The following is a 19,192-nucleotide window of genomic DNA, read 5'->3' as shown; positions in this document are numbered from 1 at the left end:
CTATAGCTGCTTGGCCTATGCACTCTGATCAACCAATAAATGGTTTCTTGGTGACGGAAATATTGAAAATAGGCCTGCTTGTTAGAGATTGGGGGCAACGCGAGGAGGTAGTAAGTGCATCCACTATTAAGAATGTCGTGAGGAAGTTGATGGCATCAGAAGAAGGTGGCCTGATAAGAAAAAGAGCAGAAGAATTGGGAGAAGCTGTAAGACAGTCCACAGAGAAAGGGGGTGCTTCTCAAATAGAGTTGGATTCTTTCATCGCGCATATCACAAGATAGACTTGGTTTCTTTCTAGCTCTTTCTTCTTTGAATTTCACTTTTCAAGCAGTTTGGTTACTTTACTATTTTCTTTTAACTTGCTTTTTTATCAGCTTCTTGGCTCAGACTAATATATGCTACCTTATATATCTTTGATCTTTGAATGTTCTGTATCTGAAATTTTTTATGGCTCAGTGAGATGATTTCTTTGTATTTCTCTTACTGAAGAGCACAACTTAATCTGGTTCTAACAGGGAAATGTTTTCTGTTAAGCATAATACATAAACAGATACTCAAACTTGACTTTGAGAGTATACATCTAAACACCTCAATTGACAACTAAATACTTCAACCTGTCTCCATTGTGTCTCGTGAACACCCGATGCTAAAGTGACACTATAAATCTTGAAAGAGTTTAGCTGATTATTTTGCAAGTTGGAGTGTACAACTGACACAAAGGAGACGACTGATGAGTTGAGGTGTCTGTGCATACTTATAAGTATGAATATGAAACAACATAACACAAAGGTGAAGGAGAATACGCAAAGATGCACATTGTACACTGCTGTATTTCATTACATTATAGTGTGCCTACTTATTTCATAGTTTCCTCACTACAGGAGAACTGCCACCAAAGGAATTCTCATTTACTCATTTGCCTTGTTTTATATTGTAGATTATAAAATATTTTATGCTTTCACTCATATTTATGAAATTCCCTCCATATTAGATGGACCAAAAAGAAAACATGTCACATAAATTGAAACGGAGTAAATTTTTTCCCCTGCCTCCTGTAGATTTATATAAATATGCAAGATGTCTAACACTAGAAAGAAATATACAAGACCTCTTGAGGGAGCTCATGTGCGAGAAGAAACAAAGTTCTTGACCACCCACCAACTGATCCATGAAGGAGGAATGCACTTCCCAAAGCCATTCCATCAGTAAAATTGTGCTGTACCATAACATAAATTCTCTCAATCTAAATGTTCACCAGCCAGATATGTCTAGTTGTTTGTGAGAAATCATAAACAGAGATGAAGGCTTATGTAGCAGTCATACAACACCATCGGAGAAGAGGTTCAGATAACCAAAGACAAAGCTTGAACGTGGTTTAGCCTGTTACTCTCCAGTTGATGTAGAATTGGTAGAGCAATTTGCAGCATCTACAGCAGTATTGTCTTCAGCAGCACTGGCTCCTAATTTTAGTCCTAATAGAAAAATGTTTTATTTAATCCTAATATAAAATATTACATTTATATCTTATAGTAATTTTTCATATGGAGGAAAATTTTGAACTTAAAAAGGACAAATAAGTCAATCAACTTTTTATTTTGCTAAAATAAGCGTTTAGTCTTTTCATCTGAACATTCATGCAAAACTCCAAAACATGTGCACCACATATTTTTTTTTGCCACGTCTCCAAATCTTCGTAGTAGTACGTTGTATAACCTAGATCCAATAATTCAAAAATAATACTCCTTAATTTATGTGACACTTTTCGAATTTCAAGATTCAAACAAGTCTATCTTTGATCGTAAATTTTTTATTTATCTTTTAATTATTTTGAATTGTCCATTATTGTTACTTATAGTACTTTTTACGTAGTTTACAAATATACAAAAAAATTGAAGATTTCACAAGCAAATTTCCAGTCAAACGTAAATTGTTTGACTCTCGAAAAACGAAAAACGCCTGGACAAAGGGAGTACTATGTTTGGTAGCCTATCCTCTTAGTCTCTACATACATACACACAACAACAAACCCTGAATTGTTATTAAGGGGATTGTGGGATTTTAGAACTTTAAGTTGTGAACTTTAGAAATCTTGAATTATTGTAGGATTTTAAACTTTAGGTTGTGAACTTTAGAAATCTTGATTTATAGAATTTATGAACTAATTATTAGGTTGAACTTTAGAAAGATTGATAAAATATAGTCTTTATGAACTATTTGTAATTTTGAAACGAATTTTGAAAGACTTTATAAGTCTTTAAATTGTGATTTAGATATTTTTGAATGTTAATTTAAGTTTGTTGTTTTATATTTGGAATAAGGGTCTGAAAAATATCCCAAGTTTGGTCAAATTTGTTGTTGCGATACTAAACTTTCATGAGGACCTATTACCTCCCTAGACTATTTAATACCGTATTTTTTACCCCCTGAACTATTTAATCGTGTATTTTAAAGGTATACATGTGCTCACGTGGACACATTACTATTTATAATTTTGCGACATAAAAAATAATGCAAAATTATAAATAGTAATGTGTCCACGTGAGCACATGTATACCTTTAAAATACACGATTAAATAGTTCAGGGGGTAAAAAATACGGTATTAAATAGTCTAGGGAGGTAATAGGTCCTCATGAAACTTTAGTATCACAATATCAAATTCGACCAAAGTTGGGGTATTTTTCAGACCCCTTATCCCCTTTATATTTTGTGTAGCTTCTTTATAATGTTTTATGTTTGATTGGGGCTGAACTGAATTGAATTGCTTTTGCAGGTGGGTAGCAAAAACTGGCAGCTTCTGCTGTCAAAAAAATTGCAGAAAAAGCGACGGACAGGGTGGTTTTGTCCGTCTCTTTTCTGGATTTTATTTTTTTAAAAACCAGAAAAGCGACGGACAGGGTCCTTTAGTTCCTTGCTTTTTTGGATTTTTCAAATTTTTATTTCCAAAAAAGCGACGGACGGCGTCTCATTGTCCGTCGCTTTTCAAGATTCTAAAAAAATTAAAAATTAATTAAAGCGACGAACTTCGTCTCTTTTTTAAAAGTAAAAAAAAAATAAAGATAAAAAAAGCGACGGACGACATCGCATAAAAAAGTATTAAAAAAAAAAAAGAAAAGTGACCCAGTCTGTCGCTTTTTGGCGACGCAGTCCATTGCTTTTGGAAAAGCTTCGAGCCAAAAAGCGACGAGATTGACTGTGTCGCTTTTGGCCAAAAAAACGATGCAGCCCGTCGCTTTTTTTCGTCTTTTTTTGGCAGTTTTTTTAGTAGTGACCCACTCATCATCGTAGTATTATATATATGATACTTTGAACATGGCTTCTCACAGTTAAATTTAAATATTTTTTTTAAAAAAAATAACACTACTATATATGATCTAGAGAGGGGAGCGTGAGTTCACACGAACCCACGGCACCCCCTATAGATACTCCCCTGACTAAGGATATGACCTTAGGTAAGAGAGTACAAAGATTGCAGATTGGGTAAAATGTTAGCAGGTACAATAAAATCTCTTTAAATTAATATAGGCGGGACCATGCAATATTATTATTTTGTAGAGATACTATTTGATCGATAAATTAACATTTATTAATTTAAAGAGTGTGTCGACACCGAAAAAATTGTTCAGGGATGAAATCTCAAAGAATTTGAATGAATCCACTTGTGAAAACGACATTCATGAACTTGAGATCATGATTAAAGATCTCGGTTACTGCAATAAAATGAACGTTACATGTCTAGAGGTCCAGAGCTTAGAACAAATTATTGATATCATTGGAAAAACAATGTTGATGATAAAGTTGAAGATGATACAATATCTTTGCAACCCGTTTACGCGTAAGGAAACACTTGCATCTAGAACTCTTTACAATTTTATGGTATAATTAGAAAAGACAACACTAAAATTTTTGAATGCAATAAAAAAAGTTAGAGATGAGCTTCAACTAGATTTAAATGTTAACAAAAAACAGAACAAAATAGAATCATATTTCACTGAATTTTCTTAGATATATTTGTACTTTTAAAGAATTATTAATTTATAATATTAATGGGACCATATATTTATATAGGGATCTTCTGAAAAATTTATTATCTTATTATCTTATCGAAATAAGTGATTTTTTCTATTGCCCCAAGTCTAGATCAGAGAAAATTATTATCTTAGAGAGATTATTAATTAACTGAGTAAAATTTCAGTTGACATTTTTGCACTTAATTTTCAACATGAGATTAGGCTTGGTGATAGTCCAAAGCACCATGCATGTATGTAGTAGTATTAGTGTTATTCATGTAGTGTCTTGCTCTTCGATATTTGTTACCATATGTCGTTGTTACAATTTTTATTCTTGTGTGTTGATTTTCGTATTAATTGTCTGGTTTTCTTTTTTAGCAATATTTTCTTATTCATAATTATTTTGATTTAACATAGAGATTGCGCGTTTCTATATCAATTTTAATACTAATAATAAAAATAAAATAAAACAAAATTAGAATGTGTCAGCCTTACTAGTCCATATGACAATGTCCCCACAGACAGCTTTATGCAAATCCAAATAATAATAAAGTAGAATTGACGTGCCACCAGATTATATATGACGTGCTGATTGAAATAAATATTAAAACTTGTAGCAATTTATCAATGAGGTGCCTGAAAATTGATTGAAAAAAATATTAAACGGATAACAATTTCCTATTTTTAATTGCTTGAAATAGATTTAATGTTATGATCCTATTATTAGTAGGATAATATGTATTCTGCAATGAATTTAGTCCTAATAGAAAAATGTTTTATTTAATCGTAATATAAAATTACATTTATATCTTGTAGTAATTTTTCATATGGAGGAAAATTTTGAACTTAAAAAGGACAAATAAGTCAATCAACTTTTTAAATGAGATATTTTGCTAAAATAAGCTTTTAGTCTTTTCATGTGAACATTCATGCAAAACTCCAAAACATGTGCACTACATATTTTTTTTTGCCACGTCTCCAAATCTTTGTAGTAGTACGGAGTATGTTGTATAACCTAGATCCAATAATTCAAAAATAATACTCCTTTCGTTTTGTGACAATTTTTGAATTGTCCATTATTGTTACTTATAATACTTTTTACATAGTTTACAAATATACAAAAAAAAATTGAAGATTTCACGAGCAAATTTTTGGTCAAACGTAAACTGTTTGACTCTTGAAAAACGAAAAATGCCTGGACAAAGGGAGTACTAGTAATGCTTGCATTAGTTATGTCTGCATTATTTCTTATACACTGTTTGGTTTGATGTATTAGAAATAACAAATCTTGCATAATGTCTATTAAAAAAATGTATGTTTACAAAAATACCTTCACACTTTATTTCTTTGTACACTTCCTTTGCAACAAGGTTCTTTGCTAAAACATTATTTACTCCTATTCTTTTTTTTTCTAAATATAAAATTAAATAGTTGTTACTATATTGAAATAAGATTAAAAAAAAAGAAGAAGAAGAAGATGCCAGCTCCATTATTAGTAGATTTCCAAAATGAATTTCATCAATGAGGTCAATTATTTTTTTTGGTAACCAATGTAAAATATTACCATTACCACAAAATACCAATACAAATAAAGAGCACCCATTTCTGATATAAAAACTAGGCCTCCAACAAACAAGAAAACTAACTACTAAGTAATCGAATAAACTGTTTACATTTTTGTGCTTTCCTTGAACTACTGAAGAACTGTACTCTCTCTATAATCACTTTTTTTATCTGAGCTACTGCCTCATCTGTATGTACATGCTTCCCTTTAAACTTTTTCCAGTTTCTTGCACGCCATGTGTGGTAGAGAATAGCCCCACATATAGCTGCAAATGTCTCTTTCTGAAACTGTTTCCAATATAAAAATATCTTTTTGTTCTCTCCAAAACCTGTTTAATCCCATTGTTTGTCGTTGTTATGCCTGTCCACTGTGTTATCCCCTGCCATACATCTTTTATCCATTTACATGTCTCAAATAAATGCACATTAGTCTCCATTACCTTTTCCTCACAAAGGCAGCAATCAGAGTCATCAACCTGGATGTGCAATTTCTGTTTACGTTCCTATGTGAGTAATCTCCCTTGTATAGCTAACCACACCATAAATCTATGCTTTGGAATAGCCACTGCAGTCCACACTAAATCTGTGATTCTCATTTGTGGTCTATGTCCTATGATTGCTAAATAGCTTCTTGTGATAGAATAGGTACCATTTGATGTCAGAATATATCTACCCTGGCTATACCAGCCATGCATCTGTTCCTTTATTGCATTAAGCTTCCTCCAATACCAATTACTATCAATAGGTGCCCTGTGACTCCAATCACGGTTTCCTCTCTAAGATAAATTCCATGTACCCATTTTACCCACAAGGTTTCCTTATTCATTACAATCTGCCACACTAACTGTCCCACTGATGCAATGTTCCAGCTGCTACTGCCCTTGATATTTAGACCACCTTGTTTTTTGGATAACACACCTTCTCCCAAGATACCAAAGCTACCTTCTTCTTTGTTTCATCAGAATTTCCCCACAAATAGGTCCTGCATATCTTATCAATTTCTTTAAGTACACTTTGGGGGAGGATGAATACTGCCCCCCAGAAGCTATGTATGGAGAATAGGACTGCATTGATCACTTGTAGTCTACCAGCATATGAAAGTTGTTTAGAGTATGTAACTTTAATCCTCTGCGTAATTTTGGCAATCAGGGACCAATATTCTATTTTCGTCCACTTCTTAGGAGATAGAGGAAGACCAAGATATTTAATAGGGAATTCAACAACTGAAAAACCAGTTCTTGCTAGAATCTGATTTTTTGCATCTTCATCCACCCCAACTAAGAATACACTTGACTTCTACTGCATATTAGTTTGGAAATACACTTGTAGATCACATTACAGCAAGATATTGGCCTGAATTGACTAGTAAATTTTGGTACATCAATTTTAGAAGCCATCTGGTGAGCATTATTAATGCACAATAGTTTTATGTATGGCCCAAAGTCTGTACTCTCAGCTGCACTTATAAACCTTTTTCCAACAAGTGCAACTACGTCACACACACATAACACAGCCACACACTCACTCATTTCTTTAGTTTCAAAAAATACATCTGAATTCACTCCCAAGTCCATAATGCCAGAATCATTTACTCCTTTTGCTTAAATTTAGAAAGGAGGTGGCGAGAAGAGAGAGCTCGTAACTCCCTTCCCCCAAAACAGAAAAAAACAAAAGAGGATCAACCAATCAATGATCAGCTGGATCTCAATACCAAACTAGTGTGATAGGCTATATGAATCCTCTATATCCATCATCGGCTGTTTGAACCAGTTTCATTTTGACACAAACAATTTGTCATATAACAGAAACTAGTTGTTCTCTAGATCTCATACATACACCTTTTTTCTTCTATTCAGCCTCCTGATTCTGTTTTTCCTCTTACAATTTCACTAATTACACGTGAGCATCACAACAACTATGAACCATCAACTCATAGAGAAATTAACAAAGAAAAACAGAGACCAGACAGAGAAATACAAGACAGATTAAAGAACTGTCATAACAGCTATATAATTGCATTTCAGAATCTCAAAATTAAATGGCTACACGAGAATTTGAAGAGCTGTAACGACAACTATATAATTACATCTGCACTTAGCATTGACACAAGAGTTGAGATATTTTGATAAAACTTAGTTACACAAAAAGATTTAACATGCTCATGCGTACATTAATAATCAGAGATGTCAAAAATTACTAAACTAGTGTAGCCACTTATATCACAAGTTCACCGTACTTCAAAGTTTATCATGGACAACCATCCACATCATTGTATGACGATCAATGTTCACCCATACGTAAAAATAATTCCATCTTTTTGTCGTCTTTACAAAGAATCATTGCAGCTTTTATACGTTGCTCTGTGGTGTACAACTCAAATACAGGGGATTCAAGGATAGAATAAACTTGACCATGAACATTAGATCGATCACGATGCCCCATCTTTTCAATCAAGGAACCAATTCTTTTGTCTTGACTTTCAGTAAAGTTTTTCATAACTTCCATTATACCCTTAAGAAATGTTTCACTATCATCCTCTACTATTTTTTTCCTTTTCGTGTTTTTCTCTTTCTCGTTAACATTAGAAGATGATCTTTTGGAATACTCACCTTGTTTATGACTTTTTCGGGATCCAGCATGTTCATTTTCAGAACCAGCAACATTTTCTCCTTCATTAAATACGCTAGGTCCAGTGACATTTTCAGCTCCAGTAAATGAAGTAGGTTCGGTGAAATCTTCAGCTGTAGCAAATCCACGCTAGGTCCAGTGACATTTTCAGCTCCAGTAAATGAACTAGGTTCGGTGAAATCTTCAGTTGTAGCAAATCCACCTTGTCCAGTGGCATTTTCAGCTTCTTCAGTACCAACTTTAGAGCTATGGTAAGCTTCTTCTTCTTCTTCTTCTTCTTCTTCTTCATCATCAAGATCAACATCAAGATCAACATCAATAGGAAATCCCAAACTCATGTCATTAGAATGTTGTGGAGCTTGACTCTTTTGAATTTCTTCAGTAGCATCTAGCGGCCCTTCAGCGAACTCTCATGTTGCTCTATCCTTACCAAAGATTTCTTCCCAATCCTCAAATAATGGCCCATTTCTTAGTATTCATTTTCTTGGCTTGTGGATCAATCTAGAAAATTAAAAAATAAAATAGAACAATATGATATTAATTAATTGTAAAAAGATCTAAAGAGAGGCTAGATGCTACTGTATATGTGATGATAACAATTTACTTGATCACTAGTTTAAAGGCACATCAACTATGAATAATTAAAGGAACTAATAAGGAAAGTACCATATGAAATAACAAAAATATATTAATTACCTTTATAAAGTCAATCCAATGTTTTGGATCGTCAACTATTATAGTTCCATCACTATATTGAAATCCCAAACCACTTCGAGTCTTCAACAAAGCTATACTTCCATAGCATCTTTTCCAATATCTCATTTTATTTTTGATGTGTGGTTCACCTTTCAATCCACTTGTAGGATGATATTTGTGTATATAACGTTCTAACTCCATCAAGTGTCCTGGTCTAAAGGTTCCATTATCACCTCTCCAACCATTAGCACATAACTCTTTAAGCCCATCTAAAAGAGTTTGTTCTTCTTCTGGAATCCAAAGTTTCTGGCAGTTAAACAATTTATACTAGGCCAGTTCTAAAGAGCAAATGAAGTCCAAAAAGGTTCTATAGCTAACAAGTAGCAATATGTCAATTGTTAAATCTTGCATTCCACATTGATTGAGCCAGCTCATCCCTCCAAGTGGTCCACTCCTCCGACGATTCAACAACATCAATATTCTCGTGTTGATACTCCATTTGTTCTTCTATATCAATGTCTAAGGGATCCACTTCCATCTCTCTACGAATGAAATTATGAATCAAGCAGCAAGCACTAATGATCCTGTTATGAACCTTAACCGAGTACCATGAAGAACTTCTAAGAATTCCCCAACGTCCTTTCAACAAACCAAATGCCCTTTCAATTACATTACGAGCTCTAGCATGCCTCATGTTGAAAAGCTCTTCTTTACATCGAGGCGATGGATTATCGCCTCGCCAATCCTTTAACCAATATCTATAACCTCGATAAGGTGAAAGAAATCCTTTTCCATTCGTATATCCTCCGTCACAAAAATAATGGTTACCTATAATATAAACATATAATTTAGTTACTAGTACCATTCTTTCTATGATGTAACTTGAAAGCATATATAAGGCCTACCCTCATGAATTTACAAACCATTCCTTCGTACTATAGCATCTCGTAATACACGACCATCGGCAGCTGAACCTTCCTATCCAGGTAACACATAAGTAAAATTGAGATTTCTATCACAAACTCCCAAAACATTAGTTGCTATCTCTCCTTTTCTTGTTCTATATCTTGGTTTGTGTTGGATTGGAACTCTAATGGGAATGTAAGTACCGTCTAGTGCACCTAAACAACCCTTTAAGATAAATTATAGTGTTATCTCAAAATATATAATATTTTTCTAAAACTGTTAAAACTGCATATTTTGTATACAAGTTAAAAGATGATAAATGACAATTTCACCTACCTCAAACCATTTCCATCGATCTTCAATCTCATCCTCAAGTACTGGTTTAGGATTAACAAGTAGCAATGGAGTTAGTTTGAGAATAGCACTCAAGCATTCATTGAAAGCCTGACTTACGCTCCATCCCGATCTAATATAATCAACCTTGATTGATCTATTTTTCTCATGGTGAGCCAAGATATTTAAAAACATTGCTAATTTTCCGTTGCTTGACATACTTTTACTATTAGTCAGACCTCCAATATCCTTAGTTAAGAGAACTAAAGTGTGAAAGGCATTTCTATCCATTCTTAACTTATCGATACATACACTACCATTATCATTTATGATATAGTGTAAGTGAGAAATGATTTTCGGAACTCGAACACTCATACGATACCTAACCTCACGTCTGTTTCGACATCGTCTTCTTAGAGAATGACCATGACTAGCCATGAAAAGACAAATAAGGAGAACAAGAACTTGCTGAAACAATATCTCCACAAGAATAATATATTATATTCAATACCTAACCATGACTAGCCATGAAAAGACAAATAAGGAGAACAAGAACTTGCTGAAACAATATCTCCACAAGAATAATATATTCAATACATGATAATGGTTGAAGATCCATAATAACACCTATATTTGCCATAAAAATAAGAATGAATACATATAAAGCTTTTAAATAAGTATCTATGTGCATAAATTCCTAATTTTCGACCATATAAAGAGTGGAATAGATGAGCTCAAAGCATATTAAAAAAACAAGCTAAACCTAAATTTCATCTTAAATTGTGAAAGAGATGTTGAAAAATATAGATTTTAATGAAAGATAAGAGTACTAACCTTGTAAAGATGAGCAAACAATGTTCGATTGAGCAAAAGGAAGAAGAAACCTACTCTTGAATTTCCATTGACAAAGTACAGAGAGGTGAAAGGTTTCTGAAACAAGTACTATGGAAAATGTTTTTTTAAAAGGCTTTGAGGGTACTTTTGTAATTATATAATATAATGCAAGTGTTAAAATGCTATGTATTACTAATACCTAGAATTTCTTGGTATTAGTAATACACAATATAGTGTATAACTAATGCTTGCATTAGTTATACATGACATAAAAAAGTGTACCAAACAAGGTATTACTAATACACACACCTAATGCATGCGTTATATTTCCTAATACACTCTACCAAACGACCCCTAGTCTCTTACATACATACACACAGCAGCAGACCAGAATTGTTATTAAGGGTGTCAACGATTGTAGTTAAAAAAAATGAGTATAATTATGAAGCTGGTAGGACTTGAACACACTAACCTCATAGAATTTTACGACTCCTTCAACCACTAGTATATATATACACACTCACTTCAACAACATCTTCTATAAAAGATTGAATAAACTTCAAAGTTGTTACCTCCCTGCTTCTACCATGACACAAGTAGAAAACCATGAATTTAGCAAACTGAAACAAGATGAAGTAGCTATAGTTATGGTACCATTTCCAGCTCAAGGTCATCTCAACCAACTTCTCCAACTTTCATGTTTAATCTCCTCCTATGGTCTTCCTGTCTACTATGTTGGATTGGCAACACATAATCATCAAGCCAGGATTCGAGCTAACGCGTTAAATCCTTCAAACATAGCCAAAATTCACTTCCATGACCTTCCAAATCCTGAACTAATTGCCTTTGAGACAATATGGGATGCTTCTATGCTTCTTCACGATCCCATTGCTTCTTTCATACGCGATATTTCATCAAAAGTAAGATGAGTCATCGTTGTTCATGATCCTATGATGTCTTACAATGTACAAGATGTTTCTTCTTTGCCCAATGTTGAATCCTATATATTTAACTGCATTTCAGTTTTCTCATGCTACATTATGATGTGCTTATTTTTAAAGATTTCTGTCCAACATGAAGAAGAATTGCTTACAAAGCTATATTCCCTTGAAGGAGTTACAACAGATGAAGCTATGGACTTGTCAGATTCTCAACATCCATATATGGATATTAGATCAGGTGATATCCATAATACAAGTAAAGTAATTGAAAGCAAGTATATTGATTTGATGGAACAAGCAGAAATTAGTCTGAACAAGAAACAATGGGCAATTGGACCTATTCTGCCTACTAAACTCGATTATATGTCGAATAGGGAGAATATATGTTTGGATTGGCTGAACAAACAACCTCCAAGATCAGTTCTTTTTGTATCTTTTGGAGCAATAACTTCATTTTCTGATAGACAAATCAAGAAGCTCGCGATGGGATTAGAGCAGAGTAAACAGAGGTTTATATGGGTGCTGAGAGATGCCGATAGAGGAGATATCTTTTAAGGGGAAGCTGGAAAAGTTGAGTTGCCTGAAGGATTTGAGGAAAGAGTAAAAGAGGTCGGGTTAGTGGTAAGAGAATGGACACCACAATCAGAAATCTTGGCTCATTCGTCTACAGGCGGGTTCATGAGTCATTGTGATTGGAACTCTTGCTTAGAGAGTATTACTATGGGAGTGTCTATAGCTGCTTGGCCTATACACACTGATCAACCAATAAATGGTTTCTTGGTGACGGAAATATTGAAAATAGGCCTGCTTGTTAGAGATTTGGGGAAACGCGAGGAGGTAGTAAGTGCATCCACTATTAAGAATGTCGTGAGGAAGTTGATGGCATCAGAAGAAGGTGACCTGATTAGAAAAAGAGCAGAAGAATTGGGAGAAGCTGTAAGACAATCCACAGAGAAAGGGGGTGCTTCTCAAATAGAGTTGGATTCTTTCATCGCGCATATCACAAGATAGACTTGGTTTCTTTCTAGCTCTTTCTACTTTGAATTTCACTTTTCAAGCAGTTTGGTTACTTTACTATTTTCTTTTAACTTGTTATTTATCAGCTTCTTGGCTCAGACTAACATATATATATGCTACCTTATATTTCTTTGATCTTTGAATGTTCTGTATCTGAAATTTTTTATCAGCTTCTTGGCTCAGACTATATTTCTTTTAGTTAGCATATGAGACGATAGAAATAACAACTATATATATATTTTTTTTTTTCAAAAATTGTTTATTTTAGAAAGTTGAGGTGTTTGGACAAGCTTTTAGGAAAAAAATAGTGCTTACGAGTAGTAGCAGAAGCTAAAAAAAGTGCTCTAATATTGGCAAAAGTGTTTTTCAAATTGATTACTTAAACATAAACTGCAATTGCTTATTAATGTACAATATTGTATCACATGATTGCATTTAGTTCAAGTCAAGTATGAAAAGTGGAAAGAAACAATTTGACAGCAATTACATTAAGAAACCTTATCTTGACAAAGTAGTTATTTGTGTTTTGGTTGGTGCCTCACAGCATGTTATGCTGAAGGAAAGGTTTACAGGACCCTCTAAATTCTGAATGAAATTATTATTTTCCAGTATTTGTTTTAGTAATCCTGACAAGAAAAACACTTTACTGAATCTCAGCATGGCAAAATATGGAACAGCAAATTATGGGGCATGTATTGATTCTACCTTCCGTAGAATAGCTCCTCCATTTGGTTTATCCCCATTGGGAGAGTCAGCAGACACTCCATCCACTCCAGCTGCCTTTTCTGATAAAATTCCATCCTTCTCCTGAGACAGTTCCTGGAGATTCTCATCAGCATCATTATTATCCTTCAATTTTGTGTAGTGCATATGATGATGATGGTGGTGACCATGACTCCTCCAGAAAAATCTTCAACATACCTCACAAGCTTCTCAACAATAAGAAAGAGCACTATTCCAGCTGCCAAAACAAAAGTATAATGAAACATTCAGCAGTTAACTTAGAAGATGATTTTAAGTTCAACAAAAGTTAAGGAGTAAAAATAAGAGTTATCCGAAGAATTAAAATACAGTAAAAGGAAGTTAAGTTGAAGATAAGAATTCAAGCCCTGCCCTAAAAAATTATAAAAGACACCACCCTGCAAAATGATGACAACTTTCGAGTTAAAATATTGTTCCACAGATGATGTAAGGATTTCCAAAAGGGGTTTATAAAGATCTTGAGCTCTCTACACATTGCCTTAGAGTTTTAGGTTGGATGCTCATATCCTTTTACATTTGCTGTCATGTCATCCTCAGTCAGCACCATGAAGCTCACACTGGAGAACATCTGGCAAATTAAAAGGCAGAACATGATATTTTAAATCATAAATAAGCGTTTTCTTCCTTTGGAATATTTGAATGCTACAAATTCTGATATTTCCTATTTTGTGATAATGGAGCAAAACCTCCCCAGTATGTTTCATGCAAAACTAAACATACAAATTTCACAAAATGAATGATGAAATTTAAAAGCAGAATCTACCCAAAATGGACAATCCAACAGAAAGATCCTCCAATGAATGGGCGTGTGAATGACCAGAGTGATCATGAAGATGGTCATCATGTGAGTGGGATTGTCCACCACCTAAAAGAAGTAATCTGTTTGGTAAAATTATTCAATGGCACAAATAGTTAAAGGCAACAATACTTGGGTTTAGAAGATATACACCATATATGTGTTAAGATCAGTGAAAGTGAAAGAGGAAAATTATATTGAATGAATGAAATCTGTTACAAGCTATCTATTTATACAGAAGGGAAAGAACTGATACTAACTAACTAACAGTGACTCACAATTTGTTAATTTATTCTAACTAACTTCTAACTAATCAACACCTGTACATTTAACTAATTGCTCAACATCCTACCTCAAGCTAGGAGTATGGAAAACATTCTTCATTCCTAGCTTGGTAAGCAAATATGTGTGTTGTAGATGAGTGAGTCCCTTAGTGAATAAATCTGCAGGCTGTTCTGTTGTCTTCAGATACATAGGCTGAACCATTCCCTGTTGTACCTTTTCCCTTATGAAATGACAGTCGATGTCTATGTGTTTGGTTCGTTCATGGAAAACTGGATTGGCTGCAATCTGTATGGCAGATTTGCTGTCACTATATATAGGCACTGGCAACTTTAGTTCCACCCCTAACTCCTTAAAGAGACCAACCAGCCATATAATTTCTGCAACTGTTGAAGCCAAACTCCTATACTCAGATTCAGCTGAGCTTCTTGAAATTGTATCCTGCTTTTTTGACTTCCATGAGACCAAAGAACCTCCATATGTAACCATGTAACCAGTGATTGATTTCCTGTTGTTTGGACATGCAGCCCAATCTGCATCACAGTATGCAATTAACTGGTTAGTTGTATTGACTGTCATAAGTATTCCCATCCCTGGTGCTTGTTTGACATATCTTACTACCCTCATTGCTGCTTCCATATGAGATGTTTTAGGGCTATGCATGAATTGGCTTAGGAGCTGTACTGCAAAGGCTATGTCTGGTCTTGTTATTGTTAGGTAAAGCAACCTTCCTACCAATTTCTGATACACACTAGGATCATCCAGCACCCTATCATCTCCATTATCAGTAGGAAAATGTAAGTCAAACTCTGTAGTTGTGAGCTTCTGATTCAGCTCAATAGGAGCTGCAACTGTCTTTGAGTTAGACAATCCCATGTCTGAGATTAACTCAAGACAATATTTCCTTTGATGCATAAGGATCCCTGATTCATTTCTGGCAAATTCGATTCCCAAAAAATATCTCAATTCACCCAAGTCTTTAATCTTGAACCTGTCCTTGAGAATATCTTTTGTTTCCAATATCAACTTGTGATCATTCCCTGTAACAAGCAAGTCATCAACATATATCAACACCATCACTAAACTCGGTCCTTTATGCTTGGTGAATAATGAGTAGTCATAGTGACTCTGCTGAAAACCAAAATCAATTAGAGCTGTAGTTAGTTTAATATTCCATTGTCTGCTAGTTTGTTTGAGTCCATAGAGTGACTTGATGAGCTTGCACACTGTCCCCTTCTCCCCTTGGTGAACAAATCCCAGAGGTAACTCCATGTATACTTCTTCATTTAAATCTCCTTGAAGAAATGCATTGAACACATCCATCTGATGGATTTGCCAATGATGTGCAGCAGCCAAACTTATGACAACCCTGACAGTTCCCATTTTTACTACAGGTGAGAAAGTCTCTTGATACTCCATCCCTTCCTTTTGATTGTAACCCTTGGCTACCAGCCTAGCTTTGAACCTATCAACCTCACCATCAGCCTTATACTTTATTTTGTATACCCATTTACATCCTATGACCCTCTTGTCCTCAGGCAACTCAACAATCTCCCATGTGTGATTATTTTCCAGTGCTTGTATCTCATCTTTCATAGCTTGAATCCATCTAGAATCCTGTAGGGCCTCATTATATGAAAGTGGTTCCCTTTCCTGAGAGAACTTGGTCACATAATTAACTTCTATAAGCTGGTGAGATGCTGTGATAGTCTACTACATTAGCAATGGAGTGAGAGCAATCTCCAGAAGTGGTCTTCTTCTTTGTCAATATGTAGTCTGTATGCCAGATAGGAGGCTTAGCAGGCCTGTTGGATCTTCTGGTCACAACAATATGATTAGGAATAGACTGTACTAATGGAACTTGATTCTGATCCTGAGAATCAATCTGAGTAGGTGCAGGTTGTACTGAGGTTATCTGATTCTGAGAATAATTAGCATGTGTGTGTGTTTCTATGGAGGGCGCAGTAGTGATAAATGAATCATGGTCTGCAGTATCATCAACTCCATGCTGATCAGTTTGTACCATATTCCTGAAGACAACACATGGTGTAAGGCCATCATCTGTATGTGTAAACATAGTAGGTTCAAGCTCATTGGCCTCATCCAACCCTGTAGCTTGAAAAGGAAATATATCTTCAAAGAATAGAACATCTCTGCTGACAAAAACAAGTTTGGACTCAATATCCAATAGTTTGTATCCTTTTTGATTTACAGCATATCCCAAAAACACAGCTTTCTTGGCCTTAGGAGCAAATTTATCATTCCTTCTAAGATTCGTAGCAAATGTCAAGCAACCAATGACTCTAATGTGAGCTAGAGAAGGTGACTTGTGATAGAAAAGCTCATATGGGGACTTATTTCCAAGCACAGACAAAGGCTTTCTGTTGATGATATAAGTGGCAGCTTCCACACAATCTCCCCAAAATCTATTAGGCAAACATCCTTGGAATTTAGTAGCCCTTGCAGTTTCTAACAAATGCCTATGTTTCCTTTCCACCACTCCATTTTGTTATGAAGTATGTGGACAGGATCTTTGATGAATAATACCATGCATAACAAACAGATCATGACAAGTGGAATTCAAAAATTCACCTCCATTATCAAACCTGAAAACTTTGACACATTTCCCAAATTGGTTCTTTATCATCAACAAAAATTGTCTCAAAACAACAATTACATCAGACTTTAAAGCCAGTAAGAATGTCCATGTCCATCTAGACTTATCATCAACTAAAGTGAGAAAGTATTTCATCCCATTGTAAGTAGTCACCTTTTAGGGACCCCAAACATCCATATGTATCAGGTCAAAAATCTCATCTACTATAGTATGACTCACAGGAAATGAGCCTCTAGTCTACCTAGCTTGTGGACAGATAAGACATTGATCAATGTGAAAACTACTACAACTAAATTCTTTTATTTTCCTAATTACTCCCATAGGAACATGTCCTAGTCTCTTGTGCCAAAGTGTTGGATCTCCATTATTTGTTCTAATTGCAGACATAGTTTGAATCCTTGCCTGCTGTTGATCTGCATTCCAGTTTAGGACATACAATCCATCCTCTACATCACCAATCCCCTTGACCTTCCCAGACAAGAGGTCCTGAAACACACAGTATGTAGGAAAAAAAATAACACGACAGTTCAATTCTTTTGTCAGTTCAGAGACAGACAAGAGATTAAACTTGAATGTTGGTATACACAACACATTTGTGACCAAATCATTCTCATTAATCTGCAGACTTCCAATATGAGACACTATAGCTGATTCACCTGTAGGTAACTCCACCTTTCCTAAGCTTCTCACCATGGTCTTAGAATGTAAATGATTGTGATTATGAATCATATGATCAGTAGCCCCAATGTCTATAATCCATTTCAAGGAAGAAATGAAAGTGGAAGTGGGATTACCTGCCATACAAGCACTTTTCTGAGAATTCTCTATTATCTTGTTGTTCTCATTCAATACATTGAAGATCTGATTAAGTTGTGTTGGTGATGAGTTTTTCATCATTTTCAGTAATTGCTCTTGTGTGACTTGACCTCCTCCTTGTGATTGCTCCCCGATGACTGTGTGTGCTTTCCATTCCATGTGATCCTGCACATTTTGCATCTGTCTTTGTGTGTTAGTACAATCTCCCATCACTGTATTGACTTTCCTCTTACCCTTGAAGTTATCAGGATATCCAATAAGCAAATAGCAATTGTCCTTCACATGACCAGTTGCATTACAATTATCACACTTCTTCAGTTTATTACAATCTGCTCTAACATGCCCCTTCATGTTGCAGAAATCACAATACAAGGAATGAAAATTCCTTCTAGGATATGACTGCCTGTTGTTATTGAATTGTGGTGACCCAGTAGCTCTACCAGAGTACATAGCTAAGGACTCCATTTCCTCATGAATAGAACCAGCAATTCCTTTTTGACTTTCATCAGAATGTGACCTCTTGCCTGTGAATAACTGTCATTCAGCCCCATTAGAAATTGGAGCAATTTCTGATACTGCATTTGTTCAACATAATCCTTTGCTTTATGACAGTCACAACTAAGTGGAGGTAAAATCGAATCATACTCATCCCATAGACTCTTCAATTTAGTAAAATAAGCAGACACAGTCAAAGTTCCTTGTGTGAGAGTGAAGATGTTTCTATGCAATTGGAAAAGCCTAGATCCATTGATTTTGTCAAATCGTTCCTTGAGATCAAGCCATACCTGATTTGCACTTGAAGAATAGAGAATACCACTGAGCAAGTCTTTACTCACATTACAAGTAAGCCAGGTGATCACAATCGCATTGCAACGATCCCAGATTTTCTTCAAAGGTCCATCGAAATCACTTCGTAAAACAGAGCCATCAATGAATCCCAATTTGTTTCGTCCAAGCAGAGCAATCTCCATTGCGCGACTCCATAATGTGTAA

The 19,192-nt window shown here is 34.9% G+C and overlaps 1 protein-coding gene and 1 pseudogene across 1 annotated transcript in view; one reads left to right on the top strand and one right to left on the bottom strand.

Moving 5' to 3' along the window:
- LOC102597440 (zeatin O-glucosyltransferase-like) overlaps positions 1-13,065 on the top strand; it is a 14,060-nt pseudogene extending 995 nt beyond the window's left edge.
- A 209-nt stretch (positions 13,066-13,274) lies between these two features.
- LOC107062005 (IAA-alanine resistance protein 1-like) overlaps positions 13,275-19,192 on the bottom strand; it is an 8,246-nt gene continuing 2,328 nt past the window's right edge. The window contains exons 2-3 of the mRNA XM_015312149.1: positions 14,452-14,553; positions 13,275-13,887 (exon numbers count right to left, since the gene is read on the bottom strand). Coding sequence (XP_015167635.1) covers positions 13,778-13,887; positions 14,452-14,553 — 212 coding nt within the window. The 3' untranslated portion in view covers positions 13,275-13,777. The remainder of the gene's footprint in view (positions 13,888-14,451; positions 14,554-19,192) is intronic.

This window comes from Solanum tuberosum, unplaced genomic scaffold (assembly GCF_000226075.1).
Source record: "Solanum tuberosum cultivar DM 1-3 516 R44 unplaced genomic scaffold, SolTub_3.0 scf00189, whole genome shotgun sequence".
NCBI classification, from domain to species: domain Eukaryota; kingdom Viridiplantae; phylum Streptophyta; class Magnoliopsida; order Solanales; family Solanaceae; genus Solanum; species Solanum tuberosum.
The sequence above is the reverse complement of the archived record's forward strand: the minus strand, read 5'-3'. Positions and strand labels throughout refer to the sequence as shown.